At 56.0% G+C, this 23183-nt stretch overlaps 1 protein-coding gene across 1 annotated transcript in view; it reads left to right on the top strand.

Annotated features, from left to right (window-relative positions):
• Positions 1 to 23183, top strand: part of NCLIV_002790 (conserved hypothetical protein) — a gene marked incomplete at both ends in the record, with an annotated part of 39292 nt that overhangs the window by 10891 nt on the left and 5218 nt on the right. The window contains 30 exons of the mRNA XM_003879777.1: positions 34 to 162; positions 866 to 1001; positions 1386 to 1533; positions 1793 to 1998; positions 3509 to 3767; positions 4065 to 4191; positions 4632 to 4686; positions 5210 to 5424; positions 5803 to 5881; positions 8091 to 8290; positions 9100 to 9155; positions 9561 to 9728; positions 10381 to 10538; positions 11420 to 11772; positions 11935 to 12168; positions 12592 to 12737; positions 12980 to 13047; positions 13527 to 13615; positions 14266 to 14419; positions 15111 to 15220; positions 15672 to 15723; positions 16009 to 16168; positions 16466 to 16671; positions 17159 to 17267; positions 18247 to 18464; positions 19083 to 19298; positions 20583 to 20753; positions 21155 to 21277; positions 21846 to 22052; positions 22656 to 22759. Coding sequence (XP_003879826.1) covers positions 34 to 162; positions 866 to 1001; positions 1386 to 1533; positions 1793 to 1998; positions 3509 to 3767; positions 4065 to 4191; positions 4632 to 4686; positions 5210 to 5424; positions 5803 to 5881; positions 8091 to 8290; positions 9100 to 9155; positions 9561 to 9728; positions 10381 to 10538; positions 11420 to 11772; positions 11935 to 12168; positions 12592 to 12737; positions 12980 to 13047; positions 13527 to 13615; positions 14266 to 14419; positions 15111 to 15220; positions 15672 to 15723; positions 16009 to 16168; positions 16466 to 16671; positions 17159 to 17267; positions 18247 to 18464; positions 19083 to 19298; positions 20583 to 20753; positions 21155 to 21277; positions 21846 to 22052; positions 22656 to 22759 — 4656 coding nt within the window. The remainder of the gene's footprint in view (positions 1 to 33; positions 163 to 865; positions 1002 to 1385; positions 1534 to 1792; positions 1999 to 3508; positions 3768 to 4064; positions 4192 to 4631; positions 4687 to 5209; positions 5425 to 5802; positions 5882 to 8090; positions 8291 to 9099; positions 9156 to 9560; positions 9729 to 10380; positions 10539 to 11419; positions 11773 to 11934; positions 12169 to 12591; positions 12738 to 12979; positions 13048 to 13526; positions 13616 to 14265; positions 14420 to 15110; positions 15221 to 15671; positions 15724 to 16008; positions 16169 to 16465; positions 16672 to 17158; positions 17268 to 18246; positions 18465 to 19082; positions 19299 to 20582; positions 20754 to 21154; positions 21278 to 21845; positions 22053 to 22655; positions 22760 to 23183) is intronic.

The raw sequence follows: 23183 nt of genomic DNA on the forward strand, positions 1-23183 counted from the left end.
TGCCACACATGTTCTCTTTTCTGTTTCTGCCAGCCGTGTCCATACGGCATGATGAGTGACCAAGGAGCGGACCGCTGCATTCCGTGTCCCGAGGGCTATAGCTGCCCGAACGCCCCTTTGATGGGGACTCAAAAATGTCCTGTAAACACGCGCTCTTTCATCGTAAGTCCTGCCACCCAAAGCTGGTCTGACAGAAGCGCAAGGGGATGGAGGCGCTCTTGATAGCTGATTTTTGGACTACTCTCTTCTTCCCAAACACACGTTGCCGACGGCTTCCAGCCAGAGGTCTCGCCATCGACAGAAAGACAAAAAGTTGAGGTGATCTAGCCAGCTATCACGCGGATAAAGCAACCGAGAGGGACAGCGTCACGCATGTGACGCGTCTAGGCACGTAACTACCGGGAAATGAAACAAAGAGACCTGATAAATCCAGACGCAAAACGTTCCAGTGCGGTGCCGGGTTCCTCTAGCGGCCACGGTTGAACGGACGTGCAGCGGCGTACAGGTTTGTAGAGTTAGCAAGGGTTTCCGCTACGGTTTGGGTGCACATATTTGTAGCATATGCGTGAATACGCATCTACATACCTATATGCATATATGCGTGAACTGGCCCATATCTACGAACGCAGTCCACCATATATACTGGTAGCCGCCTTCGTGCTTCGAAGTACATATGGCTGTCGATTGCCATCGAAACCGCTGTGTTGAAAAATTGCGGAATGTGGACTCTCCTCTAACGGTAGGATCTTAAGCCGAAAGAGATGCACTTTGAACGCATGTGTGTTGACATCCAATCATCCCTGGAGGAGAAAAGCGTATACAGATTGCCAGCTTTGCTGTCCGCTGATTCTGTGGCTCTTATCAGAGGAACCCAAAGTGCCTCCGCTGCGATGACAGAGGAGATACGTACTGTTCACACAGTGCACATGTGAATATCTGCTATTCACCGGAGGAGATTCCAGACCCAGACGGTTCAGCCCGTTGTATTCCTTGCCCCGCTGGTATGGACAGCACAGACATCTGTGACACATGGCGCTTGCGTGGCCGATTGCACAAGTCTATCCCTCCCCTTTCTTCAGCTACACGTGCTTCGAGGTAGCAGGCACGAGGCAGTGGGCAGATTGTGAGGTGTCTACGGTACACGCGGAGGAACCATCAAATCGGTGGGGGAGAGACGGGTAAAACGAAAATAACTCCGCGTATATCTCCAAACGCTCAGTGCTTGAAACACCGCAGCTTGTCAAGAGTCGCCCAGGAGACCTTCCAGTCAGAGAACCGCGCTGGTACGCCTCTCGCCTGCTTCTGGAGGTCCGGGGTTCGAGAACGCCTCGAGTGGCGTTCAGGGAGAACGCAGGTGTATCTCCGGTGACTGTTGAGTGTTGCAGGCCATGAGTGCATCCTCGGCAAAGCCATCCCGTGTCCCGCGGGATTCTACTCGGAAGAAGCTGGAGGCATCTGTCGCCCCTGTGAAGCGGGACACCTCTGCGAGGAGAAGGAACCGGGTCCGAATACCGGCCGATACGTGAACGGAACGTGAGTGGTGTTGAGCAGCTGATCCCCGATCGGCGGGGGAAGGGCGCAAACGGATTCCCTCTGTCTCAGAACAACCCGCCTACGCGTTAGCAGGACTGGGCCTTTTAACTTCAGGAGAAGACGCAGCACTGGTCCTCAGGTTGCATGGACACGTGTGAAGCGCGGCGTCATCCTAACCAAGACTGTGTCATCCACCTCTGGGATTTGAAAAGGGTGCCTCCTCATTCGCAGAGATGTGCAGCTCCTTTTCGTCTGTCAGGTTTTACAAAGAACCCGGCGTGATCGAAGTCAAGGTTTGCCCGCCGGGTTCCTTTTCCTGGGGCATCGCATTCACCTCTCACGACGGCTGTCAGCCATGCGGCGCCGGCGTCTACTGCCCATACAACACTAAGGAACTTCCCGTGATATGCGCTGCAAATGAGTATTGCCCAGAAGGCACTCTGAAGCCTCTAAAGTCGCCTCCTTGTAAGCAAAACGAAACACGTACACCCTTTGAAGACAAATCGACATTCAGACACACACAGCCAAGTCATCCTCTGTGTAAAGGCTAACATTCATATAAACCCTGAAGGTCGAGTCATGCCAAGCGTTTCGTACACAGACGAGTACACAGCTTTCTATAGGTGCGATGAAGGCCGTCAGTTTCCAACTTGCATTTGAACAGGATCTGAAATTCGTTTAAGAAGAAATGCCTCTCTGCTTCCTTGCGCCCCCGTTTACATCTTTCTGTCGCGAAAGGCGCCTCATGCTGTGCGACCCGGAGGCTCGACGCCGCCGTCGGTGGCAGGTTACACGCGTTGCTGTTCCTTGTGCTTGTTTGTTACGACAGAGTGAATCCCTGGCCCGTTTCACCCACCTTTTAGAGCCGAGACAGTCGAGGGGGGGAGAGCTGGTCCGTGCGCCTTCCTGTATGTACACACCTCTAGTCGTGGGCTGTCCTCCCAGTGTCCGAGGCCGTCGCGCCCCCAGTCCTTCCCTTGCAGAATGTTATTGAGTCGGAGAGAGACACTTTTGTCACGTCGCCGTCGATTCAGTGGCGCGGTGGGGTGTAAACGATGAGGCATTCGTAGCAGAGGGGCGCAACACACAGGGCGACGGCGGGGTGTTTGTGTTGCCTGCGAGCAGTGACGGAAGGCTACACGCTATCTACCGGGGAGACGACAACCGGTCTCGCGCACTTTGGAGCCTTTCGGTATTGCAAATTCGGCCAAACAAATCTATCCCTGGGGGGTACCTGTACACCGTGCCCGCGTGGGCAAATCTGTCGGGTCGGTTCCGCCCCCATCAACTGTCCACCTGGAACATATTCACCTGCAGGCCGTGAGTGTTCCATGCTATCTCTCCTTCACCCATATCGCAGCGTAGACATGTCTGCAGGACGAGCTCTGCCCTACGCACCTTGCTATCTGCCTCACTTGACGCTATCGATATAAGAATAGTCCATGGGGCCAGGTCACATAACATGCGTGAACGAAATAGATGCATATATATATATATATATATATATATATATATATATGTACAAAGACTGGTAAGGCGACACATGGCTCGGTGAATATCTTCATTCATCTATAGGATATGTGCGCGTCATTCTAGACTAGAAACAAAGACAGTTTCATTGGGCACTGCCTTTTGGAACTGGGGGACCAGCTGCGCTCCGCTGCTACAGGTGTCGACGGGAGCGACTATTCACCACGTGTTATAGCTGTACACATTCGTATCTGGAAATACTGCTCCGAAGAACTGCGGTGTATAGATAAGAAACATGTTCATAGTCTGGTTTGCACATGCGCTGTTACCACTGTGGAACGTTCAATCTCGTTTGCTGTTTTTTTCTATGGGAGTGTATCTGTTCGGAAGGCAGCCTACCCGTGTGTTGGACCATTGCCGCATGCAGGCGGTTTTCCCCGTTCCCAAAACCTTTGGAACATTTCTGCTGTTCGATGGCTGCTCGCCGTCTTTCTGTTCCCCACAGCTGGAGCGGCAGAGCCCTGCAAACCTTGCCCCGACGGCAAAATCTGCCATCTTGCAGGGATGCTCGAACCTGTCCACTGCCCCGCGGGCACTCAGCATTTCAACGCGGATACGACCGGTGTCGAGCCTGCAGGATATCCGGAAGATCGGGAACAGAACACTGTCTACCAGGGCCCTAGTACGATGGCGAGCAGCCTGATGGCTTGCAACAAATGCGCTCCTGGAACTTACTGCAGGGGCGGCGGGGCAGTCTCCCAAAAGTTAGTCTGCATCTTTCACTTTTCTTTCGAACCGGCGCTACGCACCATCTGACGACGTGGTCCAGAGTCGCTTGGGCGTTGTTGCCAACGATGCGTGCCTCTTGAACGGTCAACAAGCTTTCGCTTCGTGTTCCGAACGCCTGAGAAACGGTGTCACCTGCCCTTGTCTTCACTGCTGGCAGAACAACCTTCCACCCATCGTCGTCTCCAGTTGTCGGAGACCGCAAGACGAAGCCGTTAGGTCTCGCCTGCCTCAGCAGCCACGTTTGGTCTGTTCCGCTGCTGCTACCCACACAGGTGCCCGGATCGCCACTTCTGTCCAGAAGGCACGGAAACGCCGGTCGCCTGTCCTCCAGGAACGACGACAACAGTGGGCATCGGCGCTGCGAGCGAATCGGACTGCACTCCGTGCCCAGCAGGACGCGTACGTTTTCCCGCGAGAGCGCACACCAGAATGCGCCAGGGTCCAGACGAATGCAGACACCGATTTACACCTACGCGTAAAGAGAAAAATACGCTCGTCCTTCTCGACTGCACAGGCCGTCGCTGGCGTAGGCCAGAAGCCTGGATCGGGTCTGGCAAGTGACAGGGAGTCGCGTCCTCAGCTCGCGTGAACGGGAGGTGTGAAGACAAGGTGTCTCGGCGAACAGAACGGTTTCCGTTCCTTCCATGCCTTTGCCGTTCGCTATGCATGGTCTCAAATGAGACATTCCTGAAAGAGTTGAGCAGCCGGCGTCGGCGGCTTCCGGCGCAAGAGATTTCGCCGCGCGGCGTTACGCTGGCGACTCTTGGATGAGTTCGACAGGAGCAGTTTGGACTCTTGGCTGACTCTCTCTGTCGCGTGTTGTTTGATTCCCTTCGCAGGCCTGCCACTCGGGAAAAGAGGAGCCGTGCGAAGCAGGATACTTCTGCCCAGAAGGTGCGAAACGCCACTGCCCACGGCGACTGTCGCGCACGGTGTTGCGTTCCTTTTACTTGCCGAGATCTAGGGCGGTTCAGGTTGTCTCTTCACAGTGTCTGTGGTCGGTGGGTCGCTCGGCACCTCGTCGAGGTTGGCCGCGATGCTATACCAAGGCGCCCTCGTCACTTCAGTCGCTTAACGGGAATGGGGAGGAGGCGAACGCCAGCAGTTTCACTTAGAAAAACGCTGAAGCGTGCGCAAGCGAAAAAAACACCAACTGTCCATAGTGCGGATCCCTTACCCCTGTCTTTTCACCAGTCTGCATCGCCATTGAAAAGACGTGGGAACAGCTGATGGGTCGGTCTTGCACGGCGCTGAACGCTTCGATTTTGTGTTATTCGAGAACCTTTTGCCGCCGGTGGGGTGCGGTATATACTGCGTGCCTGCCTGAACGAGGAACAACCCTTGACATTGGCCGCTCGTCCTGAGACTCCATGTGCCGTTCTGACGAACTGCGGTGTTTCGGCTCTCCTGATTCAAGGGACGAGGTACAAGTACGAATTCCCGTGCCCCGGAGGGTCTTTCTCGAACCAAGGCCAAGCGAAATGCTCGCCCTGTCCGGAAGGAAAATATTGTCCCCCGGCAAGTACGGCGCCGAAAGCTTGTCCTGCAGGGTACTACTGCCTGGCGGGGTCCGACAACCCGTGGAATACTCCGTGCCCCGCGAACACGTACTCATCGAAACAGAATCTGAAAGTAAGAACCCCACGGGAAAAAGAAACCCATGGGTGCTCACCTGGAAGCTGGCAGCTCTGTTGTGTCAGCGAACCCGGGAAATCAGGGGAATGGTATCAGGACTCGAGTTGGAATCCCCCAAAGTTTCGACGGGATCTGCTTCAGATGTTTTAGGAAACCTGTTTCGCTTTACCTATTTTTGCTTACCTCCTGTATTCACTCATTTGCCTGTCGAGTTTCTAACCCGGCTTCCTACGACTGCTTGTGATTCTTTCCCGAGACACCAATCGATCTGCATTCATCGTGGTAACACGATCTTGTACGATGGCTTCAACACGTACCAATATACGTTTGTTGCTTCATGCATTCATAGAATCGTTTCGCGTGTCTGTTTCACAGAGAGAGCAGGAATGCGTGAAGTGCAAGAAAACTCAGTACTGTCCTGTGGCCACGGTTGATCCCCTCCCGTGCCCGCAAGGTGAGCAAGACAACGAGGGCGGAGTTGACAGCGGAGTGAAAAACACAGACTTAAACAACGAACTGACGTTCATGGCTTCTGTGCGTCTGAATTGGACCAGTGGAACCGATGAAGAGTACTGATGGCGTACCGTGGACCACCTTCCATTCATTTGGATGAAAAAAGATCCCCGCAGCGATAGGGCAGGCTACAAGAGCATAGAGCAAAGCGTGTCCCCTCGCGCCAGAGAAGGATTGCTGCAAACCGTGTCTTGCCCGCTCGATGAGGAAGGCGTTTCGCGTTCAGTTTCCGCGCGTCTGTTCTTCGGGAAGCGTCATTTCCCCCACGTTCAGTCAAACGCTTCGATGCTTCACGACAGCAAAGTCGGATGTCACTCGTGCTTGATCGTGCTCTCTGGGTGCATCCTTGCACAGCATGTTCACTGATAACAGATGTAGCGCTCACACCCACATGGCGTGCGTCTTTTCTTTCCAACACAGAAGAACTGGACCCAGCTCTTGGAATTGAGTGCTCTCGAATTGCCTCGGAGCGTTGCAAACCTGGCCAGTACGCGGGGCCCAGTTCCTGTCTCGACTGTAAACCGGTAATGCTTATCGACGGAAACCACGTGGCGAACCGTGTTTGGGTGCTGCGCTTGGCCATGCCTGACGGATGCCACATCCGGCTCACCGGTGTCGTACGGAAGCACCCGCATTTATTCTCGCAGTGAACTCGTTTAGCTTTGTCAAAGAGTCACAGGCGGCGATATAACATAATCACGCAACCTATGCGTGCTCCGGCCTCTCAGATACACAGTTGCTCACCTCATGTTAGAAGATTTGCGGGGGTAATTGCGCCGCATCTACATGTTGATTTGCCTGAGTCCCTGGTGCTTCGCGATAAACAACGGAAGTCTTTCCGGGATAAGCGCGGCCTGGCCCATGATCCAACTCAGTACGCTTATCCCTTTCGCCAAGGCAAGGCCCCCAAAAAAGCGAAACGTAACTATTGCAGTCTGCTTCGTTCCCCTACTGCCTCACCCTTTTATATAATCACAGTGCGAAAGCGCGACCTGTATGTACACGGGAAGATCCAACGAGGGTTCTGCGTCCCGCCAGCGGTTTTGGAGACGAGACAAATGAATCGTTGTCTGTTGAAGTGTCCGTTGCAGAGAGGAAGGCCGGCTCCGTTCTTCATCGCCTGGGTCTCCACAGGAGAGCCACCAGGGAACAGGGACAATGCAGCGTTCTGCCTGTGAAGTGCTTGTGATGGAAGCCCAGAAAGCCCGAGGCGAACGGGGTATCGCAGCCTGTGGAGATTCCACTGCTTGCCTACGGTAACCCTCGGCTTCCTCTTGCACTGTGTTCCTAGGGTTACTATTGCGACTCCGTCGGAATGACTGAAGAGGACATGCTCGACCAGCCGTGCCCGGCTGGGTATACTTGTCCCAGTGCAGGCCTAAGTATGTGAGCCGACACTGGTACCTGGCAGAAGTTTTCGTTTTGACCAATTTAGCTTCACCAACGCCTCGCAAAGCACTTGCATACCTAGCGTCGGTTAGACGGAGAGATGGGCATACACGCAGATTTCGGTACTTCTTCGCACATGCGTTTCGATTTCACTTTTCCGTGTCGGCCGTTTCCTGCTGGGAACCATGCACAAGGGGTACGCTTCGAATCGTGGAAAGCCTGATGTGTTACCTTCCCTCTACTCATTTTTGCCTGGGCCACGTCGTGAGAGGAGGGGGACTCCAACGCACACGCACTTCTGTTCGTAGTCTTGAACTTCCCGGAAAAACGGAGTGGACTGGAGGTGCCCGGGCAACGTGCGCCCGTAATTTTTCGGGGGGAAGAAACTGATGCGAGCTAGTGGCGTGCGACACGGAGGTGACTGGAAACTTGGTCGTGCACCAAGCATAGGCTGATGCGGCGACGCAAGTTTGAGAAGAGGCCAGTTGTGCCCAGTCGTCAAACGTGTCTGCATATCGGGGGGACTGGTGTCACGTTGGAATGCAGGGAAACAGCGAATGACGCGACACTCACGGCGTTTAAGTGGATTGAGCCTTTCTCTCGTCCCGCGGATAACGCGTTTGGTGTCCGCGCAAACCCTCTACAAGGGAAAACCAAGGGGGATTTGCCCCCCCTCAACTTTTATGCAGTTAGAACTCAGGCCGGTTGCGGGGGTATGCTTCCAAAACAGACTTGCGCACTTTTTCCTTGCTCTGCTTCAGGCAGCGGCACGCAGACAAAATGCCCCAGAGGCTCCTACTGCCCCGTGGGGACTGCAGAGGCTGTGGGAATTCTCTGTCCCGCCGGAACCTACAACGATGAAGAGGGGGGAACGGGCGCAGAGCAGTGCAGAGTCTTGCCTGCGGGGTCTTACGCTGGAGGCGGAGCCCAATCGGAAGCAGGCGACGGGCAATGCGATAAGGTAAGCCTTCTGTGGGGCGAGGCAAAAAAGAGAGACACTTCGAGTAAGAGGGGACAGGATGGCGGTCTGGTCACCTGTGGTCGGACACTTCCTACGGACTAGGATGGCAACGGAAAAGAAGCCTCTCACAACGTCTCCTTGGTCTCGTAACTTCCCTCCTGTTTCTTCTCTCGCGCCGTCGTGGCGGTGTGGCGGGTTTCCACCGGACAAGGAGCGCGCGGGTTGGATATGGATGTGAGCTGCAAACGTCTTGTGTTCACGGCAAGCAAATGTTGAAAAAGAGTCAAGCAGCGCACTGCAGGAGCCTCCACCCATGCAGAAATGACCTGATGGCGCCAACACGACCGAACCGCAACTGGGAACGAACAGCCGGTGCAAAACAGCTCTGTCCCTCTCGGCCTGAAACCGTAGTTGACAAGTTCACGCTCCCGCTGGCAACCGAATCAGTCCTGCTCTGCTGTAGCCTTGACACAACTCCGAAACAAAAAGACTCGGATTCTGTGGACTGAACGCACCTCGTTGCCAGCTCCAAGCCTGAAGACCAGCAGTTCAGCGTAAACTCCCCTCCTCAATCCCGGTATTGCCAAGCATCCCCGTTCCCGCTTGTATCTGTCTGCGTGAAACTAAGAGATGTGCCACACGAAGAAAACACGTACGCTCCAACGCACCTGTACATGCTGGTATCCTAACAAGCGATCAAGAAAGACGCACAGGTGAACAATCGTTCGCAGTGCTTCAGAGGAGGCCCCGCTGCCTGCACCGAAAAAGGGTGGACAAAATGGCTGCGTTCCGTGATCCGTCTCCAACAGGGGTACTACTGTCCCGAGGGTTCGACGGTGCCCCATGCTGTGCCCTGCCCGAAAGGGTAAGTCATCAGGTTTCTCAAAAACCTATAGGCGGCGAGAATGAGGGAGCCGCTCGTCTCTCCTAGCATACGCTTAGAACACGGCGCAGCCTGAACCAAGTTCCCTGAAAGACCCACAGTCTTCTCTGACGCCGGCATCGTTTTTCACGCACCTATACCGCCACAACGCTTCAGCCCGCGTACCGTACCTGAGTGTACCTGAGTTAGCGCATGCGTCTTGCGGCCACCACGGCTCCTATCAGCTTACATCAATCGATATACCTTTCAATGCTTTGAGTTCGCCAGCGCGTTTCCGGTCTTTTGCGAAAGAAACCTCTGGCTGCAACAGGATATCTACTGACATTATGCGAGTATCCGTGTGTCCCCAATGAGACCTTTACGCCCGTGTTCATACCAATACCCCAGGACATATCTCGACCAGCCCGGTGGAGAACGGGAAGAAGATTGCCAACCCTGTCCTCCTGGCACCTACTGCGACACCATCGCGGAAACCAGTCCGCCGTCGTGTCCACCGGGGCACTACTGTCTAGGTGGAACCGATTTGCCGGTACCATGCCCCGTGGGTACTGTCAGGTAAGGTACCCGTCACGTACGCCACCGAGGAGTTCCGCTGTTTTTACTACGACGTGATAGCGGTTACACGTAGAGAGACGTAAATGGTGAATCTCTGAGCAGGCCCCGCCCTTCTTACGCAGAACAGTTCCTCCCTGCTCCAGTGCCTGTTATAGCCTGATGGGTGTCTTATATCCGTAGCTAATCGTTTTCGGGTTTGGATGCACGGCAGACAGAACTGGAAGGTTCACGCGTGCCGACGCTGAAGGACGGCGTGGTATATCTTGTTTGCCTGCCTTACCCCACACGTAGCGCTTCTTTCCTGGAACAAAGGCATGTCGTTCACGTGATCGAGGATGTGAGTCGCCACTGGGGACTTTCCTTAGCAACTGCGGAGTAGGGATCAGCATGACGCGAAAAGCCTAGGGAAACGAATGCATTAGTTACGGTGCATTCTCACTCTGAATTCACTTCGGGCAATGGAATGGCACATTGCCTCGCCAACCACGAAACTGTGTGCGTCGTGGCTGTTTCTGACATGTTTTGCATCGACTTGCGTGACTCCGTCTGCCGCCTTGCGCGTTCCCGTCCATGTGCGTCGTGGCTGTTTCTGACATGTTTTGCATCGACTTGCGTGACTCCGTCTGCCGCCTTGCGCGTTCCCGTCCACCAGAAAGGGAGTTGGCGCGGCCTCTCGAGATGCGTGCACGTCGTGCCCAACGGGGAAGTACTGCCCGCTGCTTGGCGCCGTAGAAGAAGCAGGCAGTTGCGAAGCGGGATACTTCTGTATCGAAGGCGCGACAGTCTCTACACCGACGGACGGTGTCACTGGTAAGGAGCATCGACCGAACACGGAGAGCCTTGCCTCGAGCCGTCTGCTTTCAGCAGTCGAGGGCTTCCAGTTTGTAACTGTGAAATGGGCTTCCAATCCACTGCTCTAGTTGGTGTGTAGAAGAACTTGCGAAGTGAGTTGTGACGGCTCCCCTGAGAGTAGAGTCTCTCGGCACACGGCCAAGGCCACCAGTGACTGAGTGTCCCTGTACCAAGCAACCTTTTGCACCCCCAGAACATCTGGAAGGTGTACCATTTAGGCAGACCCAGGACGACCGCGAGTCTGCATGCGTTGGAAAGGGCCGCCCTCCATTCGGTCGGAGTTTGGAGCAATGCACGTCTCCCCTCTAGGCTCCCCCACGAAATGCCCTCTCCCCTCGCATTAACAGTGGGAGTGTCGCTTCACCTACTGTACACCTTCCTGTCCCTGGAGATCCCCACGGAAAACTTCTGAGGATCGCCGGAGGGCTTCGCGCCTTGCGTGTTGAGGGGAGCGTGGATCGAAGCTCGGCGGACGCAGGCACTCCGTTGGACGCTGGAGGAAAAGGCCTTGTTCGTCCATCCAGGCGGTTGTGCCTCTTCTTCTGTGTGTCTGTTTTTTGTCTCTTCCCGGGGGTTCCGCCTTTTCCCCCGGACAGAATGCTAATCGTGGGTCGTGCCAAGGCACAGTGTAGACTCCACGTGCCGTTCTAAGGGGGCGGTTTCAGTAGGTGTCCTTCGTAGGTCGCAGCGAGCTCTCCAGTGCACGTGCTCGAGTGCGTATTTGCACGCGGTGGTCTGATCCGCACCAGACCGACAAGCTTCGTTCCTCATTTCGTTTCTCACGCCGCAGTGCGTTCACCCAGCCCCGTGTGCGGATTGCGCCTGCGGGGTCTCTGCAGGAAAAGTTTGCCCTCTGGGCTACTACTGCGGAACCGGAACGCAAGCGCCGACGAGCTGTCCCGCCGGCAAGTACATCCCCTTTGCCGGTTCTATGAGCGAAAATGACTGCATCAGCTGCAAACCAGGATTCTACTGCGACGGCACAGACAATGCAAATCCCTTAAAGCCTTGCTTTGCAGGCTTCTACTGTACCGGCGGTGCCACGACGGGCGCGCAGAACACAGTGCCCCCAGGGCACTACTCGCCTGAAGGGAGTCGCGGCCCCACCGCGTGCCTGCCTGCCACCTTCCAAGACCAGCAGGGACAACCCGAGTGCAAACCGTGCACGCGGGGACACTACTGCCCAGAACTGGTCAGACCCAGGGGAAAAAGGGCGCGAATGCTGAGCCTTCTTTGCATGTCTAGACGGCACCGGTGGAGTCGCGTCCTCTCCTGTATGCACGCAGGGGAGCGCGGTCGCGTGTCGTCCTTCTGATGCCGCGCTGCGCTCTGTCAACTCGGTGTTTCGCCGCAGGGGATGTCGACACCTACAGAGTGCGGAGCTGGCCGATATTGCCCGGAAGCTTCGTCGGCACCCTCGCTCTGTCCCCCTGGGACTTTCTCGGCAGCTGCGACCGCAGGAGACGTTTCAGAGTGCGCTGCATGCACCCCCGGCCACTACTGCGCGGGCCCAGGCGCCTCTGTGGTCACCGGCGACTGCTCAGCGGGCTATTTCTGCAAATCCGGCAGTCGATCACCTACTCCTGAGGTACGGGTTCTGATGTAGAGTGCCTTCGGCCTCCATCAGGTTTTCACGGCGCTAGGAGGCGGCGCTGCAGATGTCTGTGAGACATGCGTAGTGGGAAGAAACAGGGAGCATCGCTCCAGTCACCACGAGTCCGGCACCAAGGAGAGAAGGAATCTCGGAAGCAGGGCGTGGATCTGACCACGAGGGCGACGCTTGCCTCAGCCATCTGAGGCCGGTTGACTGTGTTCTGTCGAGGCCAGGGTGGTAACAGAGACCCCTTCCTTTCTCATACGTCCGAAAGACACAGGCTCGGGCCCTACCAGCCAAGCAACACCACTCTGAAGGACGCCTGATTTGGAGTTGCATGCCTTGCCTAGAGACGAACGACCTTGCCACCTTCTGAGTGCACGGAGCGTTACCCTCTTGAGGTTGCTATGCTCCCAGGATGAAACGGAAAATTTCGGCCCGTGCCCAGCAGGAACGTTTTGTGGCATTGGCACGGCGCTGCCTACGCCGTGCGACGTTGGCACCTACGGGCCTTCGCGACGAGCTGTTGACAAGAAAGCTTGCGTCCCGTGTGATGCCGGATCGTAAGTGGCGTTCCTGTGCGAAGCAGCACGTGGTTCCCTTCAATCCCTTCATTCAGTGCCTGCATGCGTACAGACGCTGCATTGAGATCTCTGCAAGTCCCGTGGTCCTTCGCCTTGAGGGCCTCATTCGTTTGTGGCTAGGATGGCACCAACTGGCCATTTAAGTGATCGGGAAAAGTTGCTATATGGCCACGTATGTGGGGTTTGGTCGGGCGGCATCGCGGTGCCTTTGTCTCCTGCAGGTTCTGCGACGCCGAAGGCCTGTCAGAGCCGACAGGGCCGTGCGGGGAAGGCTTCTACTGCCCCGAGGGTACGGACTCCTCCCAGACGGAAACGCTGTCGTAGGAGCACCTGCCTACAACCAATGCTTTCTGCGCAGACGAGATGCGGAGAGTTCGAAAAGCTAGCAGCCAGATTGAGCATGCGTCTCCACGAATACCTTGCAGCGGCCGTCAATGGTGAAAGCGGAAGTTCACCTCGGAAGACACGAATGCATTGCCTGCCTTGCAGTGTTTGACCGGTGTGGCTTCGGATTGTCTCCTCCCACCTCCCTTGGAAGGAGAAACACATGGACTGTGGAACGATGACATTGCCGCCGGAACCCAAACTCAGATGTGCCAAAGAACCACGAAGAATCGTCCCCGCGCGTACACGACAGGATTCCGTTCTCGGGCGTAAAGCGCGCGACGCTCTTGCGTGAAGGTGAACAGAGAGGAACCCATGAAGCAGTATCTAGAGTTCCATTGTTCTTCACAAAAAAGATTTGCAGGCTCCACGTTGTGCTGTCAGGAAGCAAAGCTGCGAACCCTCAGACAGGAGAGTGCCCTGAGGGCCATAAGTGTCCCACCGGTTCACCGGCTCCTAGGCCGTGCCAGCCAGTGAGTAGAGAAAAGGCTGATTGGCCCTGATGGGAAAGAAGAGGTTTTTTTGCTTCACGCCATGTTCGTCCCGCAAATCTATGCTGTTCACGCCAAGGCCAGCAAAATCCCAGGTGTGCGCTATTGGTTCGTCCTTGGGAAAATGTTAACGTCTGATCTTGCTGAAGCCGAATGTCCCCTTGTACAGCAGCATAAATGCCTGCGGAGTCTTGAATCCAGTTATGGTTTTGGCGTCTAGACTACGGTATACACTGAACGCGCCTTGGTCATGCGGGGCATTCATCGCCTTTCACAGAGTAACGCTTCGGCGTGGTCCGTGGAAACCGACGGCGGACCCGGAACGAGACGTACAGACACCCCCAGGCGTTCTCCCCCTGGGCCGGCTGTAAACGGCGTTGGACTCGCCAACATAGAATGTCCTTGACAAAAATAAACAGGCGCCAGAGAGACATCGGAAGCCTTGCCTGAGGGAAAGCTGCCTCAAGCTTCGCGGATGTCGATAGAAGTGAGGGGCTGCATGGTCCCCCTTTCCAAACAGCGTGAACAGTGGATCCCGCTCTACGGGAGAGTCGGAAAGACGCGTTGCGTGCTCAGCAGACAGTCTAGATAGGATGCTTGTTTGCGTTATCTCCCTCCGCGTGTGTGTTCAGGGGACTTACCAAAGCCGGCGCGGCCAACGCACGTGCGTGGAATGCTCAGCTGGACACTTTTGTGGAGCCGAGGCGACAGCAGAGACGGTTTGTCCGCCTGGCGCCTTTTGCCCGCCCGGCACCAAACACAAACACGAAAACTTGTGCCCTCCCGGTAGGCTCCGAACGCGCTGTCCCTGAAGAGACCAGAAGCGGTCAAGGAAGAAGCTTTCGTAGAAAACGCATGCACGGCGGCATTTGAACTGCCGTTTTAGGCGCCACTTGCTTGAAACGTCCCGGTCAGGAAAGCACATCTCGGCGAGGACTCGGAGCGGGCCCCGCTGCCAGGTGGGGTTCGGACTGGTGTTAGTAGGTGGCCGTGAACTGGTTTTGGCACCAGACTCAGGGAACAGCCTCCTGCCTGACCGATGCGGCACTCACGAGCTGCATGGCCGGTACAGGCAGGGGACCCAGAGTTGACGGAAACGATCCCATAGACTTCAGCTGTCTCATGTCTGGTGTACAAAAGTGCGACGGGCGCTGGTCTGTGCTCCTGTGTCTCACTTTCACTCTCAAGAAGAGACAAAATCTCTTTTTTTGGCGATGGTATTCTCTCGAATGGCCTCTGAAGCCCGGGAAAAGACACGCAGATTGACAATTGGGCACAGCGTAACGACCCACCAGCGTACACCTCGGGTGCAGTCTGATCACCCGAGCAACAAGAGGGCCACGTCGAGCCCTGCAGCTCACAGACTGCGTCCCTTGCGAGGCGCCTTATCTGTGCAAGTGCTGGGTTCATCTCCGTCGCTATTGGTGTCACTTTTAATCCTCCTGGGAGATCTCCCGCTCACGTGTGGACGCTGCAGGCACCTTCAGAGCTGCTCAAGGAGCCGAGTCCCTGTCAGACTGCGAACCCTGCGGAGAAGGAGAGTTTTGCGGGGATTTCGGTCTCACGCAGCCATCGGGCAAATGCAAGGTGAGACGAATCTTTCTGTTCTCCTTCCCAGCCCGGACCAGTGAGTTCCACTTTTCAAAGAGAAATGAAGAAAGACCTCAAGCCAAACGTTCGGGCCCTCAAGACGGCAAGGGGTTCCAACTTCAGTATTCCAGCAACGAAGATGAATCGCGTCGCAGGCTGCGCTCCACTGGCGCGAAGTGGGAGTGGATTCCATAGACCAGAGGCGTTCGGTCTGTGTCACAGAAGAAAAGAAACTCTCCTGAGAAGTCTTATCTTTTTCTGAGGAGCAACGCGCCGTTGCATGCAGAGAAGGCTCAGCTTCATGCTGTTCTGGCAAAATGGCGCTCCGAATAAGCATCCGGATCCTTGAAACCCGCGGCACAGCCATTCGTCGACTCCAAGTGTGGGGACGAATCAATCCGCTACTGCGCTATCCTGTGCGAGTCTGCTCGGTGGCTGTGCAACTCAGGAGGGCTTCTACTGCAAAAAATATAATGTTGTCAGCCAACCGCTCGCCAGTGGTAAGGCGACAGCCGTCTCCCTCACTCCTTAACAGCTTGAGGCCAGGTTGCCAGTGCTGAGCTCCGCGAGAGTCCACCTTCCTGGGCGAGGTTGGCCTCTGGAGAGGCCGTGGTTCCTCCCGTTTTCGTTTTTTGTCGATGTCGTCTGTTGGGCGCTTGATCTGCAACACAGCGCCTTGTAATCCAAGACCGAGAAGCTTCACTGACGCGCGGGGCACGCTTAAAGGACTAAACTCTTGATACCGACGCCTCGTGGGTTCGCGTTCGTGGTTCTGTGTTTGCCAGGCTGCTACTTTGCAGCTCCAGTGAGAGGGGGGCAGACGACTGCATGCCCAGACACCGTGGCTGCGGCGACCGCAAGCAAGGCTGAGGCATTCGACGCGTGCTCGACTTCGCAGCTCTGTGAAGGAGTCGTGGAAACAGCTAACGGAAGATTCCTCCCACGGTAGGGCGGTCCCCGAGAGAGGCGCGACGGTCCCAAGTACATCCAGGATCGGCAGGCATTCGCCAGACGCAGAGAGATAGATACACTTTGGTCTCTCGACAGAGGGACGGAGTGGAATCGTGTTGGGCGCACACATGCTGCTCGTTTTGTGTGTAAGGCATGCACGCCTGATCGCAGTGACGAGAACAGACGAACTGAGGGTTGGCAGGGCGGGGGGATTTGATGCCGGCGAAGAATGCGCCTCCACAGGGGTCGCCTACGCTTTCGCCAGGCCTTCTTGCGTGTGTCGTTCCTTAGATGCGGCGGATACACGACTACGGGAGAGTTTCAAGACACCATCTTTTACTGGCGCATTTGTTGGATCGGCGCGCGGTGTGGCCCAGGCGAGCTGTGCGCTGCAGGCTCAGCCGCACCTACAGCTTGTCCCGAGGGGAAATACTGCCAGGCGACAGGCGCTAGCCAAGAGCAGGGGCCTTGTCCTGCGGGGTATCTCTGTCCTGACGGTAAATCCGACACCGGACCCTCGCCGTTCCGTGACTCTACCCCTTGGTGTGTAGCTGGGGAAAGCTGCCGACGTTCGCCGGTGTCGCGCCTCCGTTTTACCGACCGATGTACTGTCGCTTGCATGCGTCGCTCTATTCCGTGCCCGTCACTGTCGCCGCGCTCTTCTGGCAACGCGCCGCTGTTTCCTGCGTGCAACGGGTTCGAAAAGAGACACATTCGGGGAGTCGCTGCCGACGCACGCTTGAGATGTCGCTCCTTTCAGAGCCTGCCGTCGCCCAGACGAGAGCGGCGCGTTGGGTAGGAAGCAGTGGAACGCGCGCGCTAGGAGGACAACGGAGGGCGAACTGCGTCCAAAAGGGGATACCCTGTTGTGTTCCGGATGCTGAGACATGATGTAGCGGTTCAAGGTAGAATTCGGTCCTGAGAGACGGGGCGCGCCGTGAATAGCGAACCGTCCGCCTCTCGCTTTCTATCTGTCGGATGCAGGCTTGTTGAACACGATGGCGGTGTCCCGTCTGTGCCCGAAAGGCCACTTCTGCGTCGAGGGCAGTCACGAAGCTGATCCGTGCCCGGAAGGGACGTACTTACCGGCCAGGTAGGCGCACGTCCGTGAACGCAAAGGACCGCCTCTTCACTCGGGTGTCTCCACTGCACGCAGACCAGTTTGTTGCCCCTCGTCCTGCTTTTGGGCGACCTTGAAAAGCAATCGTTTACACACAGAAGGAAACAACGAGGTATTGCAGCTAAAGAAGAGTGGAGAGGCGCGGATTCCACGATTCAACCTATGTATATATATATATATATACAGGTTGATCACAGAATTTGTTTGGTGCGTGTGAATCGGTTTTCGACGAATAGTGGGACGACAGCCAGCGCTCTATCTCTAGCTGGGGACTCCCCTGTCTCCTGAAGTGTCCGGAGTAGCGAGAGGAAAGAGATAAACCTGACCCATGTTTGAGGTGTTGTTGTTTTGTGGACAGTGAAAGCACACCTGTATCGCGCCGCGTCCACGTTCTTTGATGTGTTTTCCCTTTCATTCCTGCATTACTTCTTAGAGGCGGAAGGTCGCGGGACGACTGCCTGGACTGCCCAGCTGGATTCTATTGCAGTGGAACAGGCAAAGAGTCACCGACGGGAACGTGTGACCCAGGCAAGTGTACCCCTTGTCGAAGACGCGTTGGCTGCGGAGAAGACCCATTTGGTTTCGGGATAGAATCCTGCTCATGGAATAGAGACAGGATGCTTTTGCTCCAGATTACTTGACAGGAGAGAAGACAGGAACTGTGCGCCATGCTAGTGACACATTTGTTTTCTTGTCATGGCTAGCCAAACTACCGATCTTACACAGACGAAGCAGAGCGCCCCCAGGTGTGTAGAGAACCAGAAGAACGAGGCAAGCACGAGTTTATCTCTGAAATGTGGATCGCCACGTACACTCACGTTTCCCGTGTGCGTCTCGAGGGAAGAGACTTTCTGCCTCAATCCTTTCTCGGGTTTCTGAAAGTCAACTTTTCCCTTCCTGAATGCGCTGGTTCGTGCCCCTCGAGTCGTGCTTCTTCCGCCGTCCAACGCAGCAAGGTTCCCCCGCAGCGCACTGTTGTTCTCACTGGAAATCCGTCGTTCCGTCTGCCTGAAACAGGCTTCTTTTGTGAGCAAGGCGCGAACTCGGCTCGGGCAGCGGAATGCCCGGCAGGCCGCTACTGTCCTCGAGGAGCTGTTGAAGCCATTCCTTGTCCAGCTGGGACCGTGCAGCCTGAGACTGGGAAAGAGTCTTGCCTTCCTTGCAGCACAGGTACGTCGAGCAGGACAGGCAGGCGTGCCGACAAAAGACCAGGACAGCAAGGCGGCGATTCGAGGCTACATCCTGTCCATGAGCAACGCGTAACTCAAGTCACAAGAACGTTCGCGGGGCGGCACAGTGACGAGGTCTTGGGGGGTGTATTCTCGCTTCACTCGCTCTTTACGTATACATATATATATCCGTAGTTAAGTAGGTGCGCAGCTGACATATATATATATATATATATATATATATATATATATATACGTAGATAAGTAGGTGTGCAGCTCGGTAGACATTTCAGCATGCATAACTAGTCACATCCGTCTCCATATCTCCGGCCATCCTGCAGAAGCGCCAAAATGTAGCCGAGATTCCACATGCTGCATGCTGGGAAAACCCAGTAGGTTTCAGCCAGTGCAGAGCCAAGGCACCACAGTTCGTCGGCTGGCGCAGACAAACCACAAATCGATTGCACGCGTCTCGCACAGGCAGAGAGTGTTACTGTCGTCAACGTCTGCTTCAGAGAAGGCGTAGCTCAGGGCGTTTTGTCTCCGCTCGACTTGAGAGCCTTGCCAAATGGCTGATGTTCACTCTCTCGGTTTGGCATCCATCTGGAGCGTTCTACAGGCCATTACTGCGAATTCGGTGCGACAGCGGGAAAACCTTGTCCAGCAGGTTACTACTGCCCGTCTGCCTCCGGCGCGGGTACCTCTTTCCCGTGTCCAACCGGCTCATTTTCAGATCGCGAAGGGGTCACGAGCGCAGACACTTGTACCAAGTGCTCGGCCGGCTATTTCTGCGATGCTCCGGGCCAGACTGCGCCTGTCGGGAAATGCCTTCCAGGTGTGACAGCGCCCTCAAAAAGGAAAGGTTTGAATCCGTTTCAATCACCTTTCGTATACATGGTAGAAGCTACTTAAACGACAACTGCCTTTATTCGACCTGGGCACTTGGGTCCCTGCGCAGAAGCTTCAAACGCGGATATGGCCGGGCACGTTTCCCGTGCGTTAGACACCCAATCAGCGCGGAATCGTATGGAATCGTATCAATCATGCGTGCTTCCAAGTGTGTGTCCCCTGCACATTGCTGGGTCTGTACGGCGCCTGAGCGCTAGAATTTGGCCATGGGAACGGGTTCTGAGGGAGAAGACGCGCGTTGGCTCCAGGGCGTTTGTGAGTGGTTTGGTCCTGGTTTTTGTCGGCGGGTCCACTGAAAGAGCGAGGGCTCGACAATGATGTGCCGTCCACATACCGTAACAGGTGCGTGCCGCCTGCGTAGCAACTGCATTCACAATGCGATTCTGCTTCTTCCTTCAGGGTATTACTGCCCTGAAGGGACAGGTTTCCGATACCCCGAGACCTTTTGCTCCCCTGGCTCGTACTGCCCCAGGGGGTCTGCCAAACCCATCGACTGCCCAGCAAACTATTTCTGTGACACCTCACGGCTGTCGGAGCCCACGGCCACGTGCTCGCCGGGGTTCGTTTGCGGCGCCCGATCGACGACACCGATGCCAACGGCGGCGATCAGCGGCAAGGCTTGCTCCGACAATTTAGACGGCTACAAGTGCCCAGCTGGTCATTACTGTCCACCAGGTGATACGCGCGGGCTTTCGCGCCCGCTCGAAGGAAACGCGGGCGAGCGCAGGGGATGCCTTTGTGTCTCTGGCGGCGAATGCCGTAAATAGCACGTGCAGTTCAGCACAAACGAGATTTGACCTTCGACACGCAACTGGTGCAGATGCGACGACGCGCGCTTTGTGCTCAAGCGTGAAGACTTCAACTCGCGTACTCGCTAGCTTGACAGATGTACCTCTCAGGAGGACCAGTTGGCTGAGATGGCGTGCACCAGCGGGTGTGCGCCTTCGCCGCAATCGCCACATCTGGGGCTTTTCCTTCAACACAACGATAATGTGACAGCGAAATGGAGGTGTACACGTCCCGGGGGGCCTTCCCTGTGTCACAAACTGAGGAGCAAACGACTGTCGTGGGACAGCACCCGAATGCAGTTTCGTCACTGTTTCTGCAAAAACTCCCTACTCCGCCCACGGTTCCCTCCTTTCTGTGTCACTCAGTCAAAGTGTTTCTGATCTTTCGCTTTCTTGTCTTGTCGACCTGCTGGTCTTTGCAGTCTTGACTCGACTGGTGGCGGGCGTCGGGTTCCCCGGAAAATCTGCAGAAGGAGCCGCCGCAAGCACTGCCTTCTTGAATGGTCCGCAAGACGCTGTACGCACGCGCAGCGGCGACATTTTTATTGCGGACACAGCGAACCAACGCGTCGCCAGGCTCGACGGCGTCACGGGTAGGCCGACTGCGCTGAAACACAACTCTGAATGTTGGACATGGAAGGAGGCTAAATAAAGAGTGCGGAAATCAAAGCAGGACACTTTCCGACACAGCGAAGCTCACAGCGCCTTCTAGGGATGAAGAACCGACACGAACGCGCGCGCAACAGAGTCAGATTCACAGTCTAGCGCGGTTTTAGGCAGTGGGGGTCGTGGTCAGCAGAGCACGAGTCTTTTGGTTGAATGTACACGATGCCTATCGTCCAAGTGGAGAGGGCGGAGACGCCTCGTTCGAATCTGCGATACATGCATGCGCCTTCCTGCCGAAAGGGCTCCGCGCTCACACAGTCGAGGTGTTCGCAGAGTGGGACTTCCAGCTGGAACACGCCCGGTTGGTTATGCTGTTTTTCCTTCTCAGGGGAAGTCACAACCTACATTGGCCAAGGCTTCCGTCAAGGGGATTCGCGCTGGATTCTCACTGCCAGCCCCACAAGACTCGCGTTGTCGCCCGACGAAGAAACGCTGTACATCCTGTATTCAGGTAAGGGGCTATGCCCGGAGCGGTTTCTGCTCCTGTTGAGCGGTCGAAGGCCTCGACGCGTGAGACGTTGCCAGCGGCAGTTTGCGAGAGACAGGAGCCGCGTCGATGCTGGATCAGCGTTTTCGGACACACGCGAGGGTGGCCTATCTGCAAGTGAAATGTACTGGTCAAGGTCACGCAGCTTGAAGCTGGATTTCCGTTATCCCCGATCGTTCGCCAGGGTTCGACTTCGCCCCTTTCGCCGTTCCAGGAGCTAGAGGGCGGGCTCGTTTCCTCGTGCCTCTACCCTTTTCCTTGCGGCGTTCCCTGGCGGCATATGCTTTCCTCCTTCCGTAGAAACGGTGCAGAACAAAGAAGGAAGACCGGCCCTGGCCACCGCTGCCACAAGGGCGCATCATGACTTAATCTGCGACTCGAAAAGTGTGTTTCAGTCGTGATCCATTCCACGTTCGCTGCTCGATGCAAGACAGCAATTTCGCTACAGTTTACACTGTCTGTTGGCCGAGCACGTGTCGCGCTTGCCGGCGCGAATCCCAGCAGCTTTTCTCATGCGGTGTGTGTGTGGCAGACGTTGCAAGGCTGGTTGAACATAAGTTTGCAAGCACAGAGACGAAGGAGATCGCGCAGGCGAGAGGCTCGAGTTCTCCTCAGGGGTTAGCCGTGGACCCTACCGGGTCCGTCTTGTACATTGCTGACACGGGGAACGATCGGGTCAGAAAAGTTCTGCTCAGCTCTCCAAACTCCGCAACAGATCTCTTCGGCCGGGATCGTCCAGGTCAGAGCACGGTCCGGGGCATACAAGGAGAGAGACACTGATCGAAGGCGTTGATGCCCAAGTGGTTTCAACCCCTGTATGCAGCCACACACATGTGTGGAGGCGTCTGTAAGAACAGAGCTAAGTAGGGCGTGCGTTCCGAGGCGTTTACACAGCTCAGCAGCGAACGGAAAGCCTCAAAGCAGATTCGGAGCTCGGAAAGGCAAAAACGCTGAGTGACAATGGCATATTCACTTGTCTATCTGGTGACAGTGTTGACGGGGAAACACCCAGCACGGGGACTTCGGTATAGGGCAGCGGCTAGGCGTTCGGCACATCCCTCATAGTGTCACGTGCCGTGGGGCCGTAACAAATCATTGGGTTCATGGGTTGCAACGGCTCTTTGGTGTAGGGATGCCCCACCACTAAGTGTGGGGTGTACGCATGGGTGGCAGTGAGAGACATGCGAAGGAGCGGATGCTCCGAAAAGTCTAGACAACGCTGTCTAGACCGGCACGTGTGCTGAGGGAGACGAAAGAGGGGAAAGAAACGTCCGGCCTCGCCAAGGCGCTCGTCACTCCACAAAAGAGAGCCCCCCGAGTCTCTCTTTTGCTTGCTCGCTAGACACCGCCGACACACCCGAGCCGGGTCCGTGGCTCGACGGGCCTTCAGCTGTATGGGCGGACTCGAAGGACGTCGTCTACATCGCCGACGCAGGAAACGGAAGAGTACGTGGTCCCCTGGCCTCTCTGGCTCGGAGGAACTACGCGCTGGGCGACTGGGTTAGATCTTGAATGCCTTTTCCTGCATCCGAGGCCGGTTGTGCTGTTCCTGACTAGCCCGATACGTGCACCGGGTCGGGCCAGGCGTGGATCCCCGGATTGCCTCGGTTCTGTCAGGGCTGCAATTTGGGAAAAATCCTGGAATTCAGTGCACACAAGAAAAGTGAGACAGCGAAAGGCGCCCCCAAAACCGCCAACCTGCGTGTTTCTCTTTTCCTTACTCGACCTGCGCCCGCTGTCGAAACACGTCGCGAGGCTGCGTCAACCAACCGGAGGAGCAATTAGCATCTCTACAGATGTCTAAACACAGCGACAGCGGCAAGACAGGACAGGCGGGATCACGCGGACCCGGGAAGACTGTACCGAGAAG

The sequence above is a fragment of the Neospora caninum genome, chromosome Ib, assembly GCF_000208865.1.
Source record: "Neospora caninum Liverpool complete genome, chromosome Ib".
Taxonomy (NCBI): Eukaryota; Apicomplexa; class Conoidasida; order Eucoccidiorida; family Sarcocystidae; genus Neospora; species Neospora caninum.